At 32.3% G+C, this 25,089-nt stretch overlaps 1 protein-coding gene across 1 annotated transcript; it reads right to left on the bottom strand.

Annotated features, from left to right (window-relative positions):
- Positions 1-16,320: 16,320 nt before the first annotated feature.
- Positions 16,321-21,732, bottom strand: LOC132945484 (sorting nexin-2-like). The gene is made up of 10 exons (XM_061015244.1): positions 21,309-21,732; positions 21,085-21,222; positions 19,826-20,210; positions 19,592-19,750; positions 19,406-19,527; positions 19,126-19,332; positions 18,766-18,858; positions 18,510-18,653; positions 18,277-18,429; positions 16,321-17,191 (listed from the first exon to the last, which is right to left on the bottom strand). Exons 1-10 carry the CDS (start codon positions 21,393-21,395, stop codon positions 17,141-17,143), a joined length of 1,539 nt encoding a protein of 512 aa, XP_060871227.1. The 5' UTR covers positions 21,396-21,732; the 3' UTR covers positions 16,321-17,140.
- Between the last annotated feature and the right edge of the window lie 3,357 nt (positions 21,733-25,089).

Raw genomic sequence — 25,089 nt, forward strand, 5'->3', positions numbered from 1 at the left:
AAAACTTGAAATTTTGATGTTGTGAGAAGTTATTGGTTACATTTTTATTTACATTTTTTTTTTTTTTTTTTTTATTCGTCTGTATGAGATACACCTGGTGTTGGTTTATCTTCATAATATTTCTTAATATTTTTAAAGTTAAATGTGCGATAATTTCCACTATTCTGGATGGTTACCGTATTGTTGCTGTGCACTTCTTGCACTTCATAAGGCCCATGATAGATCAAAAACAATTTGTGTGTTTCCCTATCTTCCGCTGATGACAGACGGTGTTCCTTGATCAGAACTTTGTCTCCAACCTTGTATTGGGGAAATTTCTTCTCCTTATCCTTGAAGGCGTTTCTGAGCTCCGATTTTTCTTTAGTACGTTTCATAACTATTTGCACTATGTCAGGCGGTTTTTCCGTCCCATCATATTTAGGAAACGCTACTAATTTAGTCAGTGATAGTTTGGTCTTTTCTCCAAACATTATATAATTTGGTGTGTAGCCAGTGGTGGTATGAGTTGTGTGATTAATCCAATGTTCAATGTTATCTAACCATTTCAACCAGTTTGTGTGCTGCTTGTGACAGTAAGTTCGGAGTAGGCGTCCAATCTCACGGTTGGCTCTTTCTACCGGATTGCTTTCTGGATGGTAGGCAGTGGTGTGAATGATTTTAATTTTCAATTCATCCATAATCTTCTCCCATTTGGCACTGGTGAATTGTGTCCCATTGTCTGTCAGTATCTTCTGAAATATTCCAACGGTAGGTATGTAGTCACTTACAATACGTTTGATAATGGTGTCTGTAGTGGCTCTCTTCAACGGGTATAACTTGATGTATTTTGAAAAAATATCTAGTATTGCCAAGATATATTTGCATCCTCCTTGTCCCCTAGGCAAAGGTCCCATCAGGTCGGCGGATACCATCTGGTGTGGTCCTTTTGGTAGGAGGCTCAAAGTCGGTCCCCTAGCAATAATATTATTAATTTTTGCCTTCTGGCACAAGTCACATATTTTAACTATTCGTTTGACCGTATGGTACATGCTCTTGAACTGATGATTTTGCTGCAACAGTTTATATGTTTTGTATGTTCCACAATGTCCATAGATTCGGTGCGTTTCCTCTACCAGAGGTTTCACTATGGCTTCCGGTACCACGATTTGATATTCTCCGGTGTGTGCTTGACGGAATAACACGTTTTGATGTATTATTAGATTGTGATCTGTCCGTTGTGTCATCCGCTGTTTTAACTTCTTGATATGCTCATCTTCTTGCTGTAGCACCTCTAGGTTCTTGAAATGTTCTCTTAATTCCCTGCTGTAATCTAACAGTGCTAGCTTGTTTATCACGATTGTTCTTGTGCTAGTTGTTGTATCGTCGGTTGGTGATTGCGGATACCGGGTTAAGGTGTCGGCCCCTATGTTTTCTTTCCCCGGAATGTGTGATATTTCTAGTTGGAATTCCTGAAGAAAAGTTGCCCACCTGATCAGTCTAGAATTGAGTAGCTTACAAGTATGTAGGAATGTAAGTGCGTGGTGGTCTGTCAGTACTTTAGTTTTGTTTCCAAGCAAATAATTCCTGAACTTTTTACACGCAAATACTATTGCGAGTAATTCTAACTCAGTTGTGTTATAATTTCGTTCAGCTGGTTTTAGAGTCCGGCTGGCAAAACTCAGTGTCTGGTGCTGCCCCTCTTCGTTAATTTGATAGAGTTCGGCTCCCAGATGTGTAGTTGATGCATCGGTGTTGAGATGAAATTCTCTATTGAAATCGGGGAATTGAATTATTATGTCCTCGAGGAACTTTTGTTTTATGTTTTCGAAGGCTTGTTGCTGGGTGGCTCCCCATCTCCACTTGATGTCTTTTTTGGTAAGTTTGCTGAGGTGCCCTGTGTCTTGCGACAGGTCCCTGATGAATTTGCGATAAAAGTTGATAAATCCTATGAAAGCTTGTACCTGCTTTCTGGTCTTAGGAGGTTGGAAGTTTTTGATTGTTTGTATTTTGTCTGGGTCCATGGATATTCCTTTTTCACTAATGATGTGACCTAAAAAAACAACTTGGTTCTTCAAGAACTGCGACTTCTTCCAGTTGATGGTTATGTTGTGTTGGGAGAGTTTTTGAAATATTTGCTCCAGGTGGTGCATATGCTCTTTGAAGCTGGTGGACGTGATGTGGATGTCGTCGACATAAATTGCAGCGAATTGTAGAATTTCTGGTCCTAACACTTGGTCTAGGATCTTTTGGAATTCTGCAACTGAATTAATTAATCCGAATGGTAATACTTTAAATTGGTAATTACGGCCTTTGTGTAAGAACGCAGTAATCTCCCGACACTCTGCTTTTAATGGGCACTGCCAATAACCTGCAGTTAGATCAATTGAACTCAGGTATTTCATTCCCTGAAATTTTATGAGGGTGTCGTCCATGTTGGTTGGACACTCTCGATCTGGTATAATGACAGTATTTATTTTCCTGGCATCTAAGCACAGTCGAATATCTCCATTTTTCTTCTCGATGCACACGATCGGTGATGACCATGGTGACTTTGATTTTTCGATTATTTGTAAGTCTAGCATCCTTTGTATTTCGGCGTCAACCTTAGGTATCCTTGACATTGGTATTGGATATGGTCGCTGATAAATTGGGTCCCCTGGTTTGACACGTATCTGACATTGAAATTCAGTGATTTTCCCGGGTTGTTCAGAAAAGATGTGCTCATATTTGTTTATTAATGACGCAAACGTTTGACTTTCTTGATCAGTTAGTGTTATCTGGTCTTCATCTGAATTTTCGTTGATTTCTATGTTGAGAAGATGTTCTTTGCTTATCTTTGGTTCTCGGTTGGCAAATGGTACGGTGACTGGTACATCGTTGACGCTGAATTGTACAGTTTGTTTGTTGAATTTTATTTGTGCCGAATATTTGTCCAATATGTCAGCTCCAATTATTCCTTGTTCGTTGAGGCCTTCGACTTGAATAAAATTAGTCTGTAGATAAACGTTATCTATTTTGCACTCACAAAATATTTGTTTAGACACTTTGCATACTTTTTTCCCTACGGCATTGCTTATTTGTATTCCCGTGACTGGCAGTTGTTGGATTCTGTGATTTTTCTGCGTGATTACATCAATCACCTCCTTGGTAAGTACGCTTACTGTAGCTCCAGTGTCTACAAGTAATAATATTTCTTCTCCTTCAATCTCGCACTTCAAGTATGGACTTATTGCTGCATTTGTAGTACTTAGTGAGTTTATTGCGTGTTTTTCACTATTACTTGGTCCTGCCTGTTGATCTGTATTTATTGATACTTGATTTATTTGTTCAGTTTGTGGTGTGCTATTTTGTTGTGCTTCTCCACGTTTACTGTTGTCATTTGGTCTATATGGTTGGTTATTGTTCCACCGATTGTTTCGCTGTGGTATATTGTTCCAACCATTATTTCGTTGGTTGTTCCAATTATTGCTTTTTTGTTGGTTATTATTACCTCTGTCAGTCGCTGGTTGTTCTGGTTTTTCTTTAGTGTTTTCTTCTTCTCCCAGAATCTTCATGGCAGCTATTATTGTTCTCTCGGGTAATGATACAAGTATCGCTCTTAAATAGCCAGTATAATGTTTGGCAATGTGTTTTACGATTTCTGGTTCCGACAGTCTTGGTACCTCTAGGTGTCGTAATTTTGTGGCCCAGGTCGCAAAATGTTCTCGGTAATTTGCTGTTACCTGATTTACTTTTAAGCATTGGCTCCAGACTTGAATTTGAATTTCCCTGGACCAGTACTCATCGATAAATGCTCTCTTGAAATCTTCGTAGTTACATAATTGAAATCGCACCGTGGAAAACCAACTATACGCGTTCGATTTTAAACAGTCTCCCACGACAATAATTTTTTCTCCCACATACGTTTGTTTAATGGCGAAATATTCTTCAAGTCGATTTAAGAAATCTCGCGGGTGCATGTCCCGTCCATTTCCGAAAAATGTAGGTCGTGCAATATCTGTGTGATGTAGATTATTATTATTTGTTACACAGTTATGCGCTGGTGGTGGTGATGGTTGTTGTTCCTGACGTTCATATTTTTGTTCAAGTTCACTTAATTTCCTTGACCAATTTTCTTCAATATCTTCTATCTTCCTGACGTAGTCATCTTTGAGGTTTTCAATTTTTTGTAATAATTGATTTACCAAATATTGGCTGTTTCGTTCAACTTCTTCCTTGAACGCGTTAAACGCTTCTTCTGTGACGTTTTTCTTTGGAGCCATGTTCACGATGTAGTTTTTCTTCTATGCAAATCGATGTAGTTTTCTTAATCTCGTGGGTCGATGTAGAATTATTTTCTTACTCGAGCACTGCAGTTGGTCGCCAAATGTAATGAAAATTTAAACGCAGGATGTTTTTGGTTGAATTAATTTTGCGTTTATTCTCAAAAACTTATTATTTTTCATACAGACACAATTTTAATAATTTGTTGTACAGTATTTCTTTTGAATTAATTAATTATACTCTTATGAGTGTACAGATAAAATAGTTTAATAAAGGATCACATAAAACATGGGGGGAAAGTGTGAACATAAAACTCACGGTTTTTGGTCGGGTATTCATCAATGACGGGATCAGTAGCACGGTAATATACTTATTACCGGCGTGAACAGCTGGGCGGCTTCAGCAGTGACTTGGCTCGGATGGCAGTATGCTGATGAAAAAACGGCGGACGGTGTTGGAACTTCTACAATCTGTTCCGTTGGTGATCGTACGTTGGTCGGATGGAACTGGCTGACTCGGCTCGGACGGCGGCGCTCAGTAACGGTGGACGCGTATCGACAAGATATACCTCGCGACTCACTGCGGTGGTGGTGGAGGGTATATGCCGGGACAAACTGTAGAATGTCCGTTCGTGGCGGTATTAAAATACCGTCCGGCTCACTATTCGCTTTTTCTCAGCGGGGAGAATGATGATTATACGGCGGTCGGCGGCCTGTATTTATGTAGTACAATGCTTGCCGGTCTCGATTGGAATATCGTGTGACACTTTTCTGTGTTTTGTGATGCAGCTACAGATTTGAAGTGTTCGAGAAGATCCATATTATAGTTTGAAATGCGCTGATTATGAATATGTACTTTTTATACTTGTAGTTTGTGATTTTCATAAGGAAATCTCAGTTTTTCCCGCGGGCGGCGCGCGTTCGGATTACCGTGCGTCGGCCGGCGCTATCTGTAGTTATGGGCGGCGGTTGCGTTCCGTCAGTGGATCCATGTTTCTAGGCGGCGGTCGATAGTGCACTGGTAATGATCAAAACTAGAGTGCGCCACTTATGAATTGGGCACTCTGTTTTTTCTCATTACAATGCCCTTGGCATCAGAATATCAAACTTATAAGGGATCCTAGTTCATTAATTATAGAGTTATCAGCCCCTGGCTTTTTCGATATATTATAGTTTTAAAACAAGTAATAAGTATTTTTGAGTTGTTATTAAATAAACTATAAGTTGGTCTTGGTTAGACGGACCCATGTGGATGTGGGTAAACGACGTATATATAGTTATATAAAAATAGACATTTATTGGGGGACGAAGTGGCCAAATGGACTAAGGCGTCGGTTGCGAAGCGCACCGTCGCCGGTTCGAACTTTGGCCACGGGCGGCACATGGTTTCTGGATGTCCCACCCGGACATGGCAAATACCTACGGGTGCCCACTTCAAAATTTCTGCCAAACTAAAACACACGTGATTATAAAACCTACAGTACCTTCCCCCACAGTTAAAAAACCACCCAATAGCCTAAGTTGTCGTGGGTAATTATAATTAATGAAAAAAAAATAATATATATTATAATAATCAATAAATTTAAAATTATATGCAAGGACTGAGGTTAAACATTTAGTTTATCGTTTATGCCCGAAAAATTGGCCTAGGGACGCACCAGAAAAAATGTATACATAATAATAATATATGCCGCACTGCTGCAGTATATATTATTATGAGCTGTTCATTGTTCAACAATTAAATATCTCGGCATACCTACGTTCTAATAATATTTCGACTAAAAACTATATAGGTAGGTAATATATTATACTGCACTGATATATAGTATAACTTTATCATGCGCTATATTATATTACCTATATAGATCTTGATATTGATAAATGCAGTTCAAGTCAAGGACAAATAACAATCTCTTGTCCTTTCCCCCCAAATCCTATACAATCGTTTTTTCTCACTTGTTTTAGTTTGAAACGTGCATTCGTTCGTTATTCGGCAAACGTATACTAATAGTTCTGATGTGGCAAACATTGTTCCTTCCATATAAAATGTCACATTAGATACGTATTGTACAATGTACTTACTACTTATGTACCTACAATATATTACAATACAGCTATCGTAAAAAAAATATATTGTCAAATCAAATCCCATCATTATAATATTGTATACAGAAACAAGTGCAGTGTGCCCGCGTATTATAGAACGTTTTCTCGTAAATAGAACAGGAGGGAGAAGGTGTTTCGTTTAAAAACTACCCTTTATAGGCGAAAACACGTGGCCACCATACACCCCGCTGTCGGCGGTCCATTCAAGTATTCGATAATCTTCCTTCCATGGTAGAATAATACATAACATACCTACTCGTATATGCAGAATGCCAGATATATATTGTACATAACTAATAATTTCAACGGAATTTACAACCCCAATACAATATACAAACGTCAAATAATCTTATAGGGGTACCTGTGTATATACGTTGTCCCGTGGCGCCTGTACCTACTGCCTTGGTCGTAACTGTGTAAAAGAATATAATATATATATATACATTTACATTTGGTCGAATACATGATCGAATAAATATCGAACAAACCGTCGCGTAACTTCAAATATTTCTACTATCTTTCTTCTTTCGTCCGATCTAGACGGCCTGAACACCGAACGTCGACCCGTATGTATTATATACACCATGGTAAATTTGCAACCCGAGCTCAAACTTGTAATGTTATTACTGCCCTTTATGGCCTTATGATTCACCTACCTATGTACACATACAGGCATTTATAATAATAAATATTATACGATCACAATGTTACAAATTTGTATTTGTATTTACATAGCCATACTGAAGTTAAAAAAACAAAAAATTTTTTAGAATATCTCTAAAATTAAAATAATAAAATAAAAAAGTAATTTAAATTTGAAAATGTTTTTTTTAAGGAATTTTGCTTTTTGTTAATTTTGTATAACATATAAACATACGTGACACGTGTACAACTACAAAAATGACACCACAACAATTAAGACAATTTTACTTAATTATGTGGTTTATAATAATACTATGATATTATATTCGAGATTACTTCCACGCAGTACAGTTGTCAGCTACGGTGCTTAACTCTGTATTTAATATAACTCATATTATATATGAGTATTGGGTATACTTAGGTATAGATAGGTACCACGAATCACGATAAACGTAATGCGACGCGCGAGTGATTGTCTGTGACCGATTATAATATTATGTCGAATATTTAATATATTTAATGCGTGCGTGTGTAAAAGTGATGCCGTGGTCGCCGCGCAGTTATGTAATATTAATCCGACGTATTGCGGCAAGCAGAAGTGCGCATGCGCTAGACACGACAATATAATAAAATTGTGAATTTAGTGAATATAATATTATAGTACCTACCTAATATTTAATAATATAATAAATGTGCTGGTGGACGATAGCTTTGGAGTGACGGCTAACAAACGTGAAACATAACTATAGATACCTATAGCCTATAGGTATAAAATATTTTGTGATTTGTGTTCTGATCGAGTTTGATTTTTTCTTACATCGTATAGGTACGCCAGGGACGAACCAAAGGTGGGACATGAGGGGGGGGGGGGGTGTTACACCCCCCACTCGGCAATATTTGATTTTCAGTCGGCAAAATGGAATTTATTTTCACCTGAATTAAACCAATTTTTTTAAGACGAGGAAAGGAAAATTAAATAAATTGTTTAAATGTTAATATTGTTTTAACTCAATATTTTCGTAATGGGTTATGGAGCGGATTCGCAAAAGCACATCGAAACTGCGAGAATCGGCAGTCGGCACAAGATAAAAAACCTAATGAACGGCTCATAACATAACACGCATACATATAACGATAATATACCTAATAATGTTATATCATGCATATAATATACAGTAGAAAATCGATAAACCGTCATTTCTTTCATCCGTCATCGCATTTAAGCAATGCGGGTAATGGGTATACGGCCTTTAGATCATACACTATATAGTATTATAATATGATCTAATAGCATGTGGCGACGGTTGAGGCGGGTGATTACAATATTATATTATAATACGTTGTCGAGTGAGGGTATGTACCTATACATTTTTTTTGGAATATCCAAAATACGCGATAATCGCGTTTTAAAGAAACTCAACAGACGAAGATTACCGATTATCTTGTATCGTATAATGTGTTTGTTTGATGTCCGTACAACTGTAATTGACAACAGTCTGTTTTGTAAACCTTATTCGGTATTTTAATAATTGTGCTTACTTCGCAAGTTATTTTCCGGTACAAGGCTTTGAAAGTACCACGAGTTGTAAATTGTAATTTTTCATTTAAAACCTACCCTGTTTATTTCAAGTCTTAAAATATCATATATCTACATAATATGGTTCATCACTTATATAATTTACGAAATATAGATTATAAGTATATAGATTAATAATTAATATAGATAGGTATAAACAATATAGATTTTAAAAATATCATATATCGTTTCACTCAGAATCTAATATTTTGTATTAAATTGAATGAATTTTTTTAATAATTAGATTAAAACCATAAGTAAATAATTAGGTACCTACACTTTATGCAATTACAATTATTGAGATTATTTTATATTTATATAGGTTATGATAGAAGAGGACGATTCTTATAATGTAGATAATGATTTGGCAACAATAATAATAAGTGATGAATTATAATTATTACCTATTTCATATTATGTTTGTTGATGTTATTTCATTCTGATATAAATTAAAAATAATAAGTTAGGTATTTCTAAGTTTCAACTTCAAATTTAATTTAAACATACATTGAAACATAAGATAATAAATAAATTATAAATGTATAGCGTATTGTAACTAAAAATAACTTAATACCTAGTTAACAAAAATTTTGAATTTCAAATTCTAGTCGGCAATTTTGATGAATACACCCCCCTATGATTTTTTTTTGAGATCGTCCCTGTGTTTACCTATTACCTACGTATCACGGGTGTAGAAATATTTTATATGATATAAAAACCGCGAGTTTACGGTTCGCTGGGTGGCGAGATGTTTATAATATTATCGTAACTATATAATATAAGTGGCAGTGGCTTACCCCTCCACGTACGCGTAAGACACAGAGGGGCTGAGTACATTGAAACGAAATGTTCAGATATTTTAGTGTACCCCTACAACTATTTTTCTCGTTTGTAAGTTTTTTTTATCTGTTACAGTGGTGTACACGATAATTATGCAATAATTGCGGTTAATATTTTTGTTTAAACTATAATAAGGTGACAATATCATATACATTCATATACTGACTACCTATTAACCAGTAACCACGGTTGTAGATACATTATCCAAATCTATATTTTATTGTAACCATGAACGATAAAAATGAGAAAAATAGTTTTTGTCCTAAAAGACTATGTTATAAATAAAAAAGGTGGTTAAGTGCGTGTCGCTCTGCTGCACAGTAGGTCACAAGTAGATCACTGTGATGGATCGTGTTAAATTTGAATTTAATTATAATATATACTATCATATTGTACCTATAAGAAAAACGATTCTGAGCAGTGAGCGAAGACGGTCAGACAACCTTGAATATTACTAAGTATCTATACTTGATGATATTATTTTGAATAAAGTAATTAATATAATATAACCTATTTACGTGGAACCTTGTTTTACATTATCAATCCTTAGCTATAAATGTTGATTTTATACATTTTTAACTACAAAATAATTATTACATTTTGACAAATTTTCAACTTTAAATGCTTATAAAAAAAAAATGCGCCCATGTATTTTTAATAATTTCAAACTACTACCTATTGTAATAATAAATACCAGGAGCCTTGAATTAAATGTTTATGCATTTTTAATTCCTGATTTTCCTTAATTTATATTTTGTTTTCCCCTGCGCTTTTGAAACTTTTTGACCTCCACCAACTAGATTTACTTTCCCATCGAACAAGATACTGATGAAGAAAATCGAAGCAGTTTTGCTGCCCTAAACGGTGATGACTGATGACAGACACCAAAATTTAAAAAAAAAACACACATCATTGTAAAACCAATAGGTACATTCATCGCTCAGAATCTAAAGTAATAATTATGTAATGCACCTCTTGAATGCGTCGTTATATATAAAAATATTTATTATATATACATTATTGCCTACATAATAATTTATAGATCAACTAAATTACATAAAACTAAAAACACAATTATTCATTTATGGCCCTCACCACCGGACATCACAAGAAAAATAAAAACTTCCATTAATATAGTGAGAATTTAAAAGCGCGGACACACTTCGATAACCCACCGGTATCTGATTAATAGGGAATACCTCCCCCCCCCGTACCATAAATGTTCCAGTTGTGGCGTACCCCTCACGATCAAACACGTGTATGGTAAGTCATCGTAATTAAATTCGAATTGAAGAGACGAGAAGCTGGAATATCCAACATTCTGTCAGAAGCCCGTCGCCCGGACAACACAAAATGCATGATTACATTTATTATTAAATCTAATTTAATTAACCGTTTGTAATATTTGTAAATGTTTTCAATGTAAATTAAGCTTATGTGTACCTAAACGTACCATATGTTAATGGTATATTATGTTAATTCAAATCAGCCAATGACCATAGTTGCTGCATAAGCCTCATGAGGCGTTCTTAAATAAAATGCTGTTTAAATTTTTTTATTATATAAGTAAATAAAAAATTCAAGTATTGTAATACTATAATAATTATGAAAAAATACTCATTACTATATTGATTAAGTGTATACAAAAATGGTAGGTGGTCTTCTCAACAATAGGTATTTAAGTGGGTCACTCTAATGTAGGGGTCGTGATCGAATGGTCGATCTATAGAGGAACATTGGGCGATTGTATTAAAAATTAATTATACCAATATCCATGGATCAAGTGTGCAATCATAAAGTTTAAGACTTAAACACACTTGTATGCTTTATATACGAAGTAAAGTATTTATTAGCGAAGAAAAACACATTTTCCTATGGATAAATAATAAAATAATATTATTATTTATTATGCTGCATGTAATAATATAAATAATATACTTATATACCTGCGTAAAAAAATAGTGGTCGATCACCAGGTATTTAATTTTTTTAATTTAGCCCACTTGTTGGAAAGGGTTGGCGATCCCCTGCTGTAATAAAGCATGTGTTAAATTAGAATGATTTTGATACATTTTATCGATATTTGAACAACAAATGCTTATAAAAAAAAATTACTGATGTACTTCCAATATTTTCAAATTGGTACCTATATGAACAATTTATGAGGAATTTCGTATTCAATTTTAAAACTTTTTGACCCACCAAAACAACGTTTACCGACATTTATAGAAAAATAAAAATAAATGAAAATGTCAAGTGTCTATAAATAGTTCGATAAAGAGTCAAAATATTTTGAAAATCTTATCTTGTATTGAAAATTATCATACAAATATTTGGTAAAAGTATCTAGTACCTATCCAATAGGTACTTCGTTTTCAGTTTACTACAAATGAAACAAAATTTATCTATAACTGAGTAAAAATTCCAGTTTTTATTTTGTCTCAGTAGGGAATACTTGTACATAATAAATTAATTTCCAACTACGTTTGGTTGTCTAGTAGGTAGTATCTACTAACATTGGAATTTATAATCCCCCTCAGCCCTTCAAATCAATTGGCTATTATGTGCACTGTACAGTTATTCAGTTTATCATAAATTGACCAACTGAAAAATTAATAAAATTAATAATTTTTTTCTGGGGGGAGGGGGGGCATTATGACCCTATTACCACCAAGTTCACTCCTGGATTTGTGTTTCTATTGCAATACACAAAGCGTTACAAAAATGGGTTGGAAAAAAGTTGTACCCAGCCCAAAAACCCATTTATGTTAAAACAATTCGGTGTCGTCGATAGTGGTGAAACGAACGCGGTCTTTGAGAAGCGGTTGCTTCTCGATTTTTTAAATATTTAGTAGTGGGTGGGTGGGTTGGTGCCCAATATGAAAGTGAAAAACAATTACTAAATAATAATTATTATAGTAATACTAGCTGATCCCGCTGGCACTTCGTTGCCCGTTAAATGTACCAATTCTATACGACTCAAAATTTGTTCAATTCGTCATTTAATATTCGGTGTATGGTGTATGGTGTTCAAAATGTATCTTAACTTTTCTGTTGCCCGGGATAAAAATTCTGAATCGCAGCAGTATATTATCAGGTAGGCAATCTACCTGCGGTAGATCGCGGACCCCGTGCTGTTTGTACGTAAGTATATGGTTTAACTCTAAAGTATCAAAATTGTACAATAAGTTTGTCATTTTTACTTAATTCCACCTTTGGAGGATTAATATGATCAATTAATACAAAAGCCTAACGCAACCGTACTAAAATCCGATGAATAAAAAAAAAATAAATTTAACACTTTTTAAATTAGCCTATCTTCTTCCCAGAGGTCTAATCTACACACAAATATTCATTTTTATCTATACTATAAAAGTATAAAATGATAGCGTTTGTTTGTATTTTCGGGATAAACTCCGAAACTACTGAACCGATTTCGAAAATTCTTTCACCAATACAAAGCCACATTCTTTGTGAGTGTCATAGGCTAATTTAAAAAGGGAAGTGATCACCCCCGGTAGGTGCTCAAACAGGAATTTTGAGATTTACGATAGAAATTTTATCACGTATTGGCAGTGAATAATTATAATCGTTAATTACTCCACTAAAACGCAACATTTTGAAAATCCTTTCTTATTGCACGGTGAAAATATGAGAAGAACCTCTATTCCAAATTTCAAGTCCGTACGTTGAGTAGTACGTTGAGATACAGCGATCAGTGGTATTTGGATTTTATATGTATAGATAACCAATTATTGACTAACACTATCGGACTTTATCTAAAACCTGCTCCGTGATATCCTCTTTCATTAAAAAAAAACTGCAAGACAATTGGATAAGATGTTTCGAAGCCAAACCGTAACAAAGATTTGCTCTTTTGCTTGATTTCAGTTTTAGATATATAGATAGTAAATAGTATAATAGTAATGCTAATGGTTGTACTTGTGTTTATTATAAATTGTTGGCGTGTGGGTGGGTTGATGCCGTTCGTGGGTCAATTTTGAGCTGCTTATGGGTTATTTAATATTTTAGGTCCATTTCGGTTTCACCACTGGTCGCCATATCTTAATAAATACGCTTAAAGAACGATTTTTTTACTTCACTCGTGACTCGTATACAGTACACTTATGTGTCTTAATAAGAAATAATAATTAATAATATAGTGTAACTATAGAATATTATAGATTTCGTGGCCAATAAGTATGTACATTATATTGTTATTATATTATTTCGTTCGTTCGTTCGTACGACGGCGAGCATTATCGGAAAACGATACGACGACGAACCAGATGAAATTGTCGGGAGGAGGTATTTGTGCGAGCGTAATATACAATAATAATAATTATTGAAACCGCCGCGCCGCCGTCGCCGACGAGTATACACCGTGCGCAAGCGAATATGTATAATAATTGTGTTTGGCGTCGTACACACAGCGCCCCTCAGGCGCCGCTTTAACTGGCGCCGAAACGTCCTGGCGCCCAGACACGGTCCAACCGCCGCGCCGGCACGATCGCTGTGTGGCGAGAACGTAAGGCGGCGGCGGCGGCGGCGGCGGCGTCGTCGTCTTTACCGATTTTCATATTTCCCCCTTTACAAACACATACATTATACGTAGGTGTAACATGATTTGGAGGAATCGATATCGCAGACATATATTATAATAATTAATATATGTATAATATATATATTGTATAACACGGTATATATCCATACCACATGCTGGCGTTTTCGGGGGCAGGGGGGGGAGATATGTTCCCCCCCATGGTTTTTTTTTCCAATTAACCGACGTGTTTTTTATGTGTTTGAGCACTCACCAGCTAAAGTGTGAATGAAAAATACGTAATATGCGTTTTGTGATGGGTACCTATTTAGTTATCGTTTAATATTTTGGGATTCGTTGACTTTTTCCGTATTTTAGATTCCGAGCACAGCGACATTGTAGCGTACCTATTGATTTAACTGCACATTTATTGCAATGATGTGTTTTTTATATCAGAAGACGCTTTTTGTATAGTAGAAACTAGAAGACTAGAATAAATCAAAACGTTTCGATGGATGATGGTTTCTAACAGTGGCGTGACGAAGGACTATTATTTGAGGCACGTGCCTCAGCTTTAAGGGTATCCTGGAGACTAGGAGCATTTCAAATATATAGTAAATAATTTATTAAGTACACACTAAGACAGTGAGCCAACCATTCTCAGATACCATTTACGTAAATAAGTAATTATTTATATATAAGTATTTATAATTACTAATATAAATTATTGTGCCTCATAAGTTAATGAAGTTTGCCACGCCACTGGTTTCTAATGTCTCTATATTGTAGCAAATTGGATCTAATTCATATGCGTGTTCAAACTTTAGTGGCCGAGGGGTCACAACAAATTTTTAAATTGTGAAACCTATTTTATTTTTTAGAAATGAAAAAACATTCATTTTTTATGTTACAAAATTCACAATGATAGGAGTATTTTTTAATTATGATCAAAAAGTATAACCACTGTCAAAACAATAAAAATACTTTTTTCCCATCCATTATACAAGGTAAACAACATACAAATTGTAAAACTATTAACTAATCTGCAGTAGGTAATATATTATATTTTGAGTATCTGACAAAATTTAAATTATTTTAACAAGTCGTAAAATATCTAAAAACATTTTTGAAATTATAACCGGTAATTGGATAATATCAACTGATAAAACTATAATATGATGAACATAATATTATAATATGATAATATAATCACTAGTTAATAAATGCGTAACTAAAAAAATTACAATTAATCAAAATCTATAGGCACTGCAGAGTACACACCGCACGACTTTTTTCTTATCCTGGCATTTTTTTTTTTTTGAGGCACAGTCTGCCGGGGGGGGGCAGTGCTCACCCGGCCCCTCCCGTAAACACGCCTATGATCTAATTGGTACTTCAGGGAGTCAAAACTAAAGTATTATTTACTTAATAGCCGGGGCAAACTAAAAATAAATTTACGGAAAAAATCTTGTCGTATGCGCATTACCACTCGATTGCAATGTCTGATGGCATATTTTAATGTGCAATACTCAAAAGATAAACATTTTGTGGAGGTACTGATAGTGATATTACTGAAGCTACTGATATTATAATATATATTTGTATACGATTATTTGTTGGTAAAAATAAATTCAGCCCACGGCTATAGATACTATGTAGTATGGTTTCGGGACGGCCCATCAAAACCATGCATCGAAAGCACGGTTTAACATAAAATGGTTGTGCGTTGACGAATTGCGGAATAAAAATCCCCCGACCACAATATTACTCACAACCACATAAAAAAGGTTGAACAAATATTTTTTAAACGTTAATTTGTATAGGTATCTATAATTACCTCATTATTAATATTTAATTACAAATACGTATATTATATTATAATGATTAATATTATACTATAGTATATCATTCAAGATATCATTCAGACCGTCTCTGCTTGGTATCCATTTCCATCATATACAAATGTTGACAAAATTGAATACTCAAACGATGGATAAATTAATACCATTTTTTGTTTATAATGAATAATAATTTAATTCAAATTTAACACATCAATTCAGTGACCTATAAATGACAAGATACACTCAACGGTAATGAACATGATCCCCTCCCCCATATATTTTTTGATGCGGACGTATTCCCCCTCATTTTCTTTTAAAGTTTACTATTTAATAATATTATATTTTTTTTTTGGCTATTACCTAATATTGTCTGAATAATACAGAATACATTTCCAAATATTTTAATAAATATAATATATAATGAATTACTTTTGGATTATTCAAGTAATTTTAAGGATGTTTTTTTAATCAGTGAAATTAAATATTTATAATTTACAACTCCTTTAATGCCCTATCATTAATTCAAGGTCTCAATGTTTTACTTAGCATATGACTATAAACTTATATTAATCATAATATTAAGAACAAAAAGTATATTATATCAATAAATTAATTTAAGTAGATAATATGATGTTGGCGTTGTCATGTTGATAGTAAAATATAATTTTTCTACTTTAGGTAGTTGCTTTAGAACATTTTGTTTTGAGATCTACCAACGGTACATACATAAAAATAAAATAGTTGCTGATCAAGTTGAAAACAATTTACAGATAGCCGAATGTAGAAAAAAAAAAAATAAAATACTAGTAGTTCCAAAACTTATAGATGACTGATTTAATTGGTAAATGTATATATAATATATATAATAATTTTAACAATAAATAATTTATAACTAGTATCAACTTATTTGTTTCCGTAATTTATAATAGGTGATTACACAAGATTGTGAAATGTACCAATAACAACAATACAATAAAGACAATTGGTTTTACAATAATTAATAGCAAATAGGTAAACATCAATAATTATTTTAATATAAATATACATGTTATGTGTATATTTATGTACATATATATGTATTTATGTATTGATAATATAAAAATAAAGATAAATTAATAGAATAGAATGTTTAATAAATAATAATAATATTACTGGAGAAATACATGATTATTTTGGGATAAATAATGAACTCTAAACATTTTGATAAACAATTAAATAAATAAACAAATTAGAGTAAAGAATGTTGAATTTATGACTCTGTATATGCTTCCAATATATTTCCAGCAAATTCTAAAATGTGAACAGGTTCTTTACGTTTGCTAGAAGCCAAATCACATTGGGCATTAGAATTGGGTCAGGCTATAGCTTTAGCTTCAGGAATAAACGCTTGCCAATGTTTAATAATCTAAGGAAAAATTAATTAATTTAAATAAAATTATATTCAGTATATATTTCAGTTATAATACCATTTGTGCACAGTAAAAAGGAGTTTCAATAATTACATTTGAACTACTTAAGATTTAAAACATAAAAACTAGATTTTTGATAAAATCATATAAATTATATAATATATAGAGGATAACATCTATTAAATTAATAGCTGATCCTGCACGGTATTAACAAATTAAATGCCCATAGATTTACCCTTTGTTAAATACTTTAATGTAAACTACACAGATTTTTAACATAAATTGAGTTGTATTGAAGAAATATAAAATACAGGAGTAAAATTATTTCTAATCATAATAAATATTTTATTTACTAGATAATACAACTGTGAAAAGCTTGTCAATATTGGGTTATCCATTTCAAATTTTTCCCAGAAAAACAGACAGACAAACAGCCAAATGTATCTATGTGTATTTCATGCAATATTAAATGTATGGGGTACGTTTAAAAATCACAGCATATATAAAAATGAATGGGTTTAATTTATGATATGCAAGATATAAATAAGATAGGTTTTTAATTGAGTAAGAGTCAATTTTCCAAAGTACATGGTAACATATAAACCAACTGTTAGAAAAATCATTTTTGTTCCCCAAATAAATTCCTGCCAACCATATTTATATCAGGTTTTTATAGATCATAAAATATTAAAAATTATACCCAATAAAAAAACTGTTTTATTTTTTGTAACCAATGGCAACCATATAATATATTAATTAATAACCTACAAAAATATTTTTCTGTTTGTCAAAACAAATTGCTGCGTGGCACATCTAAAAACTCATTTCTTATCACACATCTACAGCATTCGAGGAACCACTACTCTAAATTTAAAATTCATAGGTTTTGTATAATAGCGATGAGTGAATAGTATTTATTTGGCATTTATCTATTAAAGTATTAATATAATCAACTAAAAAATTTTTAAACTTAAAAAAATCCTACCAAAAAGTATTAATTTTTTATTTAACACTTTTTTTGCACTAAATGTGTATTATATTACAGTGATTACTTTAAAAATATTTAAAATGACAATGTTACCAGAGTTTGATGGTTTATCATTTCTTCAAGATATGATGATATAACTGTCTTAAACTCTTTGATTCGGTTTATCTCAAACTGTTCAAATTCCACTTTAATGGTTTTAGAAATTTGATCAAATTCATCTTGACACCTGGATAATTTTGCTTCCCACTAGAAACAAAACAATAATAATTATTATTATTGCTTGATCATTTAAAATTACATTTATTATTTTTTATTATAGAATTTACCTCGGATACTTCATTTGTAACAAAGCCTACTTTGTCTAAACGTCCAGTAAGTTCTAGCTTGGTTTTTTGTTCTCGCTTTTTTGTTAAAATCATTTGTGCATGTTGCATGTTTTGATAGACTTTAACTCGTTCATGAAATACATTCTAGAAATATTTGATGCAAATAATTTTAATAATAATAGATTTATCACAGATTGAATAAATACATTTTATTTAATGTGTGGTATTATGGAGAATTAAATAAATTATGACATACTTTTACAGCTCCAATAAGGCCTATGTAATCCTTTAACAGTTCACAAAAAATAGAGAAATCTGTATTGGCTTGTTCAGTTCTTACAGATTCAACCTAAAATGTACAATAATACAATTTAAAAAAAAAGTATAAAACAATTATTATGTATGATTTAGTTATGAGTGTGACATATTTTCATTATTAATAGTTAATCAAAAACTTTTAGTTGATGGAAAATTTGTTAGTAACTAGAATGGTAAATTAATTATATATTGTAATAATATTATTAGGTATTATTGTGTTAATATTATTAAATAATTAAACTGATATAAAATAATTGTATGATGATAAATCATAAAATAGTATGAGTTAATATTTAACCTTTTCAAATACATCGGCAAGTTGTGATAATGCACGTGACAATCCAGTATGTTCTTCACAGTTACTCAATACTGCTGCAGATTTAGCAAAAGATCCACTTGAATGTGCTAATTCCTTACGATTAATCACTAATGTTTCAACAGCTCCATGTAAATTCCGAAGTTGCAAATCCAAATTTTCTATTTGTACTTCTTTTTCTTCAAACCACTAAAAACAAATTATCATTAATTATGAAATAACAAAAAAAAAAAAAAAATAGAATGAATAGGACTATAGTTACTGGTTCATTTTCATCCATTTTATAAGTGATTTTGTTAACAGTTTCTCCAACTTTATTGAAAAGTCTCATGACACCAGCACCACTTAATGCAGATGTACTAGTAGCCTTTGGAAGTTCACAATCTAAATAAGTTTTATTTATGACAAATTATTATAACATCAATCACAATTAGAATATAAAAAATACCTTGTTCCAGAAAATCACAAAAGCTTTTATCATTACGTAGAATTGGATGTAGAGCAATCCTTTTTAAAAACCTTTCTAAGGCTAATCGTCTTTTTTCTATGAATTCTGCTGACGTTGCTTGATCAGATTGGTTTCCAGATATTTTAATTCTAGTCGAACCTTTATACAATTTGAAAATCTTAGATTAATTTTATCTTTCTTCATACATACACAATTAGTTTATGCTGGTTATACCTAACATATTTTTTTGAGGAGCAGGGGGTATGAGACGCCCATTTCTTAAATATTTTTCAGTTAGCTTATTATGTAGCCCTAAGAAATCACTGAACCTTCTAAGCACTGCCATATTATTTGTTTTAAACATAGTCATATTTGTACGGGTAACAATTCTATATGCAACGTAGGAGCTCATGCCTTCTCCAACCTTAGTAGTTTCAGAAATAGATATTTTTATAAAACCGTTTTCAATATTTTCAAAGTTCATATCGTTAGTAGACACATTTGGTATATCTTCCACTTGATTAATTTCTTCAGAAGTTGCAGGAGTATCGTTTTCTTTTAAATTGATTTCTTCTTCAAATCCATTAGAAATTACATTTTTACTAGTCATCTGTTGCACCTTTAACAATAACAATAATAATTATAATTAATAGCTAAATAATTACCTAATCATTTTGAAACATTATTTAATAAATATATTTGTGTCAAACACTAGTAGGTAGTTCATATATTTTAATAAGTAATAAACCAATAAAAATTAATCAAATTATGATTCATATTATACTAAAACATTTAATTTTTTAATTTATTATTCAAGTGCCTTATAGTTACAATGATATTTTATGATCTAAGTGTTAATGCAAGCAAAAAATAAAAAATAAAATTTTAGATGGAAAAATTAGAAGTTAGGTTCAAAAGGCTAGCATATGTAAACGATGATAATAATTCTGATATACATAAACATAACAAAGGAAATTTACTGTTTGTTGTATAATGTAAGGTATTATAACTGATAATTATTTTCAAATAAATGGGTGGCAATTGATATCAATGTAAAATGTTGATAGTAAACATGCAATAAAGATAAAATAGTATATTAAGTAAAATAGTATATTTAAATATCACAGTATTAAGATAAAACATTGTCATTACTCATTGTTGGAATTTGATACAAAATTAAAAATGAATATATCATTTATAATACGATATAGAAACCACTACTAGATAAAATTATAATATGTATAAAAGAAACAATATAAATATCTATCCACTTTTCAATTGACTGTTTTTGATGACAAATTACATTTGACTTGGATACTTTTATGAAATAAACTGTTTTAAATCTTTGCTTAAATTGGGACAGTTCTATTTAATTGATTAGGGTTGTCCCCTATGTGAATCCCGCTATATTTACTGTACCTACCTATATTAATATTTATTTTACTAGACTAAATTACAATTCCTTGTACCCAATAACTCTTGCCAAAACCCACCTCTTTGTGATCATTGTTTAGCGGTACATCTGATTCAAGCAGTGTGGATGATCCTTCTTTCAAACTAATGTTGGTCAATGGCGGAGGAACTGCCACTAACGATGCGAAAAGCTCTTCGTTGCGCAGACTGCTAAGATCCTAATAATCAAACACAGAATAAAAGTTAAGTTTAAAGCGATTTTCCTTCTCCCTAAAACGTCCCCACGAACGTCACAGCAACTCACGTCTATTGTCGAACTGAAAATATCGTCGTCCTCGTCATCAACTGGATCGTCTGTGGCCATCATAGGCGGTAATTTTTCGTCAGTCATAATCTAAAAACTGAAGGAAAAATTCCAGTGCCGAAACGTTACGCGATGGCTGGTTTTCGTTTGTCACGTCACTTCGAAACACAAAAACCGAAGGGGGAAAACAGATAAAAAATAAGCGAGCAAATGAAAACGCGACCTCGATCCGAAACAAAATATGGATGAGTTGTGCGTATAATATTTAAGCACAGACAAACTTGTCTTGTTAATTCGTAAGGTATTTGTAACACTTGTAACTTGTTCGTTGTATTTGATTGTTAATCTGGACAGTGATCTATACGATTTAAAGTTTATACGACAAATACGAAATACTAAATAGTAATAATAATATGAATACCTATCACGTCTGCAAAACGCCCGTGTTCATTCTGCGGTGATAACGGACATCGGCGTAAAGATAACGCGCACAGTCGGCCATGAGTTGGCTGCACTGGTCGCTGCCACAGATATATAAAAATATTTTTATAACTCTATGACACGATTTAAGATATACAAATATCTATATATATAAGTATATCTTAAATCGTGCTCAATGATCCTGTGGTCGCCGCGACGCCGCTCATCGTCTCATCTCACGATGTAGAGGAGATAATATTACGTGTCTCATAATGGGGCTATTTTACGGATGGTGTGTGGGGTTTGACACCCCCCGAATGTCGGCAACTGTAAGTCTGTAAGTACTAGTCGGTAATTTTCAGAAATCGAAAAATTTGTAATATATTATGTCATTATTATGGGATCATTAAATTATTGAAACTTTCATATTATTAACAAGTGAAACTAATAGACATTAAGAATTAACATAATACGGTTTACTCGTAACAAATATTAGGCTTTTTATAAACATTTTTTTGCTCATTTTGAAAGTCAAATAACAATAAATTATAAAATCGATGTCATTCCCTCAAAAATATTATTCTCTGTCTTTTTTGTAATGAGCGACTTTACTTTAAGATTAAATAAAAACAGAAAAAATGATTCTGCGTTAATGCGTTTTGTCTATGTTGCGCGTAGGCCAAAGAGAGAAAATAAATAGTGCGCTGACATCTTAATTATTTTCGGCAATCGGATAATCAAAGATTAGGTACCCAGAAGAGCCTATATTATCTTGTTCGTGTAATAAAATTGTTTTCACTATTATTAATATCTAAAAATAGGAATCGAAAATAGTAAAATACCGATATCGCAGTATTAGAAATTTTTACCAAAGCTTTGAGTCCAACATTGTAAAGATTCTGAGCGGAGCAATGAATGTATTAATTTTACAAAGTGTGTTTTTTTTGTGTGTGGCTGTCATCGCCTTTTAGGACAGTAAAAATGCTTAGATTTTCTTAAACAGTCCAATATTTTCTGGTAAGAAAGTAAATCTAGTTGGTACTTTGGGGATCAAAAGTAAAAAACTCCAAATAGTTTTCAAAAACAAAAGAAAAACGCTTGCCAAGTCAGGGATTGGCATGTAAACTTTCTTGATTATTAATTTTTAGAAATTTATATTAACTGATATCACACCCAACAATTTTAATTGAGAAAAATGTCGGTGTGAACAGCCCCACAAAAATCATTTTCATTTTCATTTAGTGGGATAGATTTCCGAAACTGGAGAGCGGATTTCGTTGTTTGGGGTCTTGTTAGATTCACATTGGTTAGGAGAAGTGCAGTGAAGATTTTAACTTCATCTTTAATCAGTGCTCGAATTGGGAAAAATTAAGTAAAGGAGCTCAATCCAACGATTTAAAAATTGCGTTCCATGGTCGTAATTACTCAACACAAACTCGTGGCTTTGCCCCCCCCCCCCCACACCCACAACAATCCTACCTTACATACATATTTTTCATACCACTTTTCAGCAAAACATTTTGAATTCCAAATAAGTATAATATATTTTGATAGCAAATGTATTACATCTTACATTGTTACAGTAGAAAAAAAAATTAATAATAATCTACCTGTATATTCAATATACTATATAGATAACAAAATTAATAATTATTGTTTTTGATTCAAACGAGACCACATATTTTGATAAGTATAAAAAATTTTAAAATTTTAAAAATACTGATAAATGATATTTCATTTGGAACACGATTCAAGATAGTACTATCACACACCAGTATCTGTGCCTTAGATAATATACTTGTATATGATCTATGATCTGTGAACTACTGACTAGGAAGAACACAGGGTGATTTTACGATATTTCGTATAATTTATTATTAAACTAATATCAAAAATAATTTTGATATGAAATAGTGAAACTCGTTAAATAATTAACATCAATTGAAATTCACATTTTAATAAAAAATATTTCGGACATTAGTTTGTACCGTCCCCCCCGTCCACAAGTAAAAAAAATAGTGGGGGTACACAAAAAAAATTAAAATAGTAGGGGAGCTCCGTCCCGCTGCGCACCTCCCCAATTCGGGCACTGTCTTTAATAGTTATTTCACTACAGAAATTTAAAAAAAACTAAAACAAATTTTATTTGGTGTTTTTTGATGTTTTTCAGCTTTACAGCTTTGTTGTGAATTAACGATTGGACATAAAGTTCTGAAAATATTCAATGCACTTTTCCTAGCCAATTTGAATCTAACAAAATTCGTTCTCCAGTTTCGGAAATCTACCTCGCTAAATAAAAATTCAGCGAAAAATAACTCTTTTTTTTTATCTGTGAAAAATTTTAATTCCATATTTTGTATTTACTTGATAATCCATTTTTAGTGAGTTATCAACCAACTTTCTAGCTACTGTAGATGTTTTTATGGATTTAACCGCTTATACCGGGGTGTGATATCAAATCTCTCTCATTAATATTTTATATTAAAGCTAGCTAAATTACCCACCTACTCATCATTACTGAGTTACATTTTTGTTATTTTCCTATTTAACACAAATTCTTGAAGTTTTCAATATTCAGACTTTTTTCATTTCAATTACCATACATACTTGATTAAAAATCAAAAAAATAAAAACATGAATAATTCCTATTTTATGTCATATACGGGTTTATCTATATGTATAGCAAATACAACGACAACTGTGCAATTTTTTTAAATCATAATCCGTATTGATAACGTCCAGAAAAGAGTAAGTTTTACGCCTGTGACTCAAACGTTTAAGTTTTATGCGTCACCCAGTTAACAGATTGTCCGTGGCAATAAATATTTATTTTAAGTCTAAAAAGTAAATGTAAATCACAAAATAATATGAAAACAAACTCATAGGTACGCTTAAACATTGACTCTTTCGGTGAAACCTAGATAGAGTCTGAGTGCATCAATAATAATATACAAACGTGCAGTACGTGACGCCACCGAAGAAATAGCTACTTCATCCGTCTTCATTTCGTTCCGAACTGTAACTTGAAAGTATCGAAATATTTTATGAAAATTACCTGAACGTAACGACATATGCGAGTTTGTGTTATATCTAACTTACATTATAATATTATATACTGCTTAATGAACTTGTTCGTCTATTGTTGGGTTATTTTTATTTTAGATTCTGAGCGAAGCGATGAATGTATTGAACAGTGGCGTGGCGAACTTCATTAACTTATGAGGCACAATAATTTATATTAGTAATTATAAATACTTATATATAAATAATTACTTATTTACGTAAATGGTAACTGAGAATGATTGGCTCAGTCTCACTGTCTTAGTTTGTACTTAGTAAATTATTTACTATATTTGAAATG

The sequence above is a fragment of the Metopolophium dirhodum genome, chromosome 5 (assembly GCF_019925205.1).
Source record: "Metopolophium dirhodum isolate CAU chromosome 5, ASM1992520v1, whole genome shotgun sequence".
Taxonomy (NCBI): Eukaryota; Metazoa; Arthropoda; class Insecta; order Hemiptera; family Aphididae; genus Metopolophium; species Metopolophium dirhodum.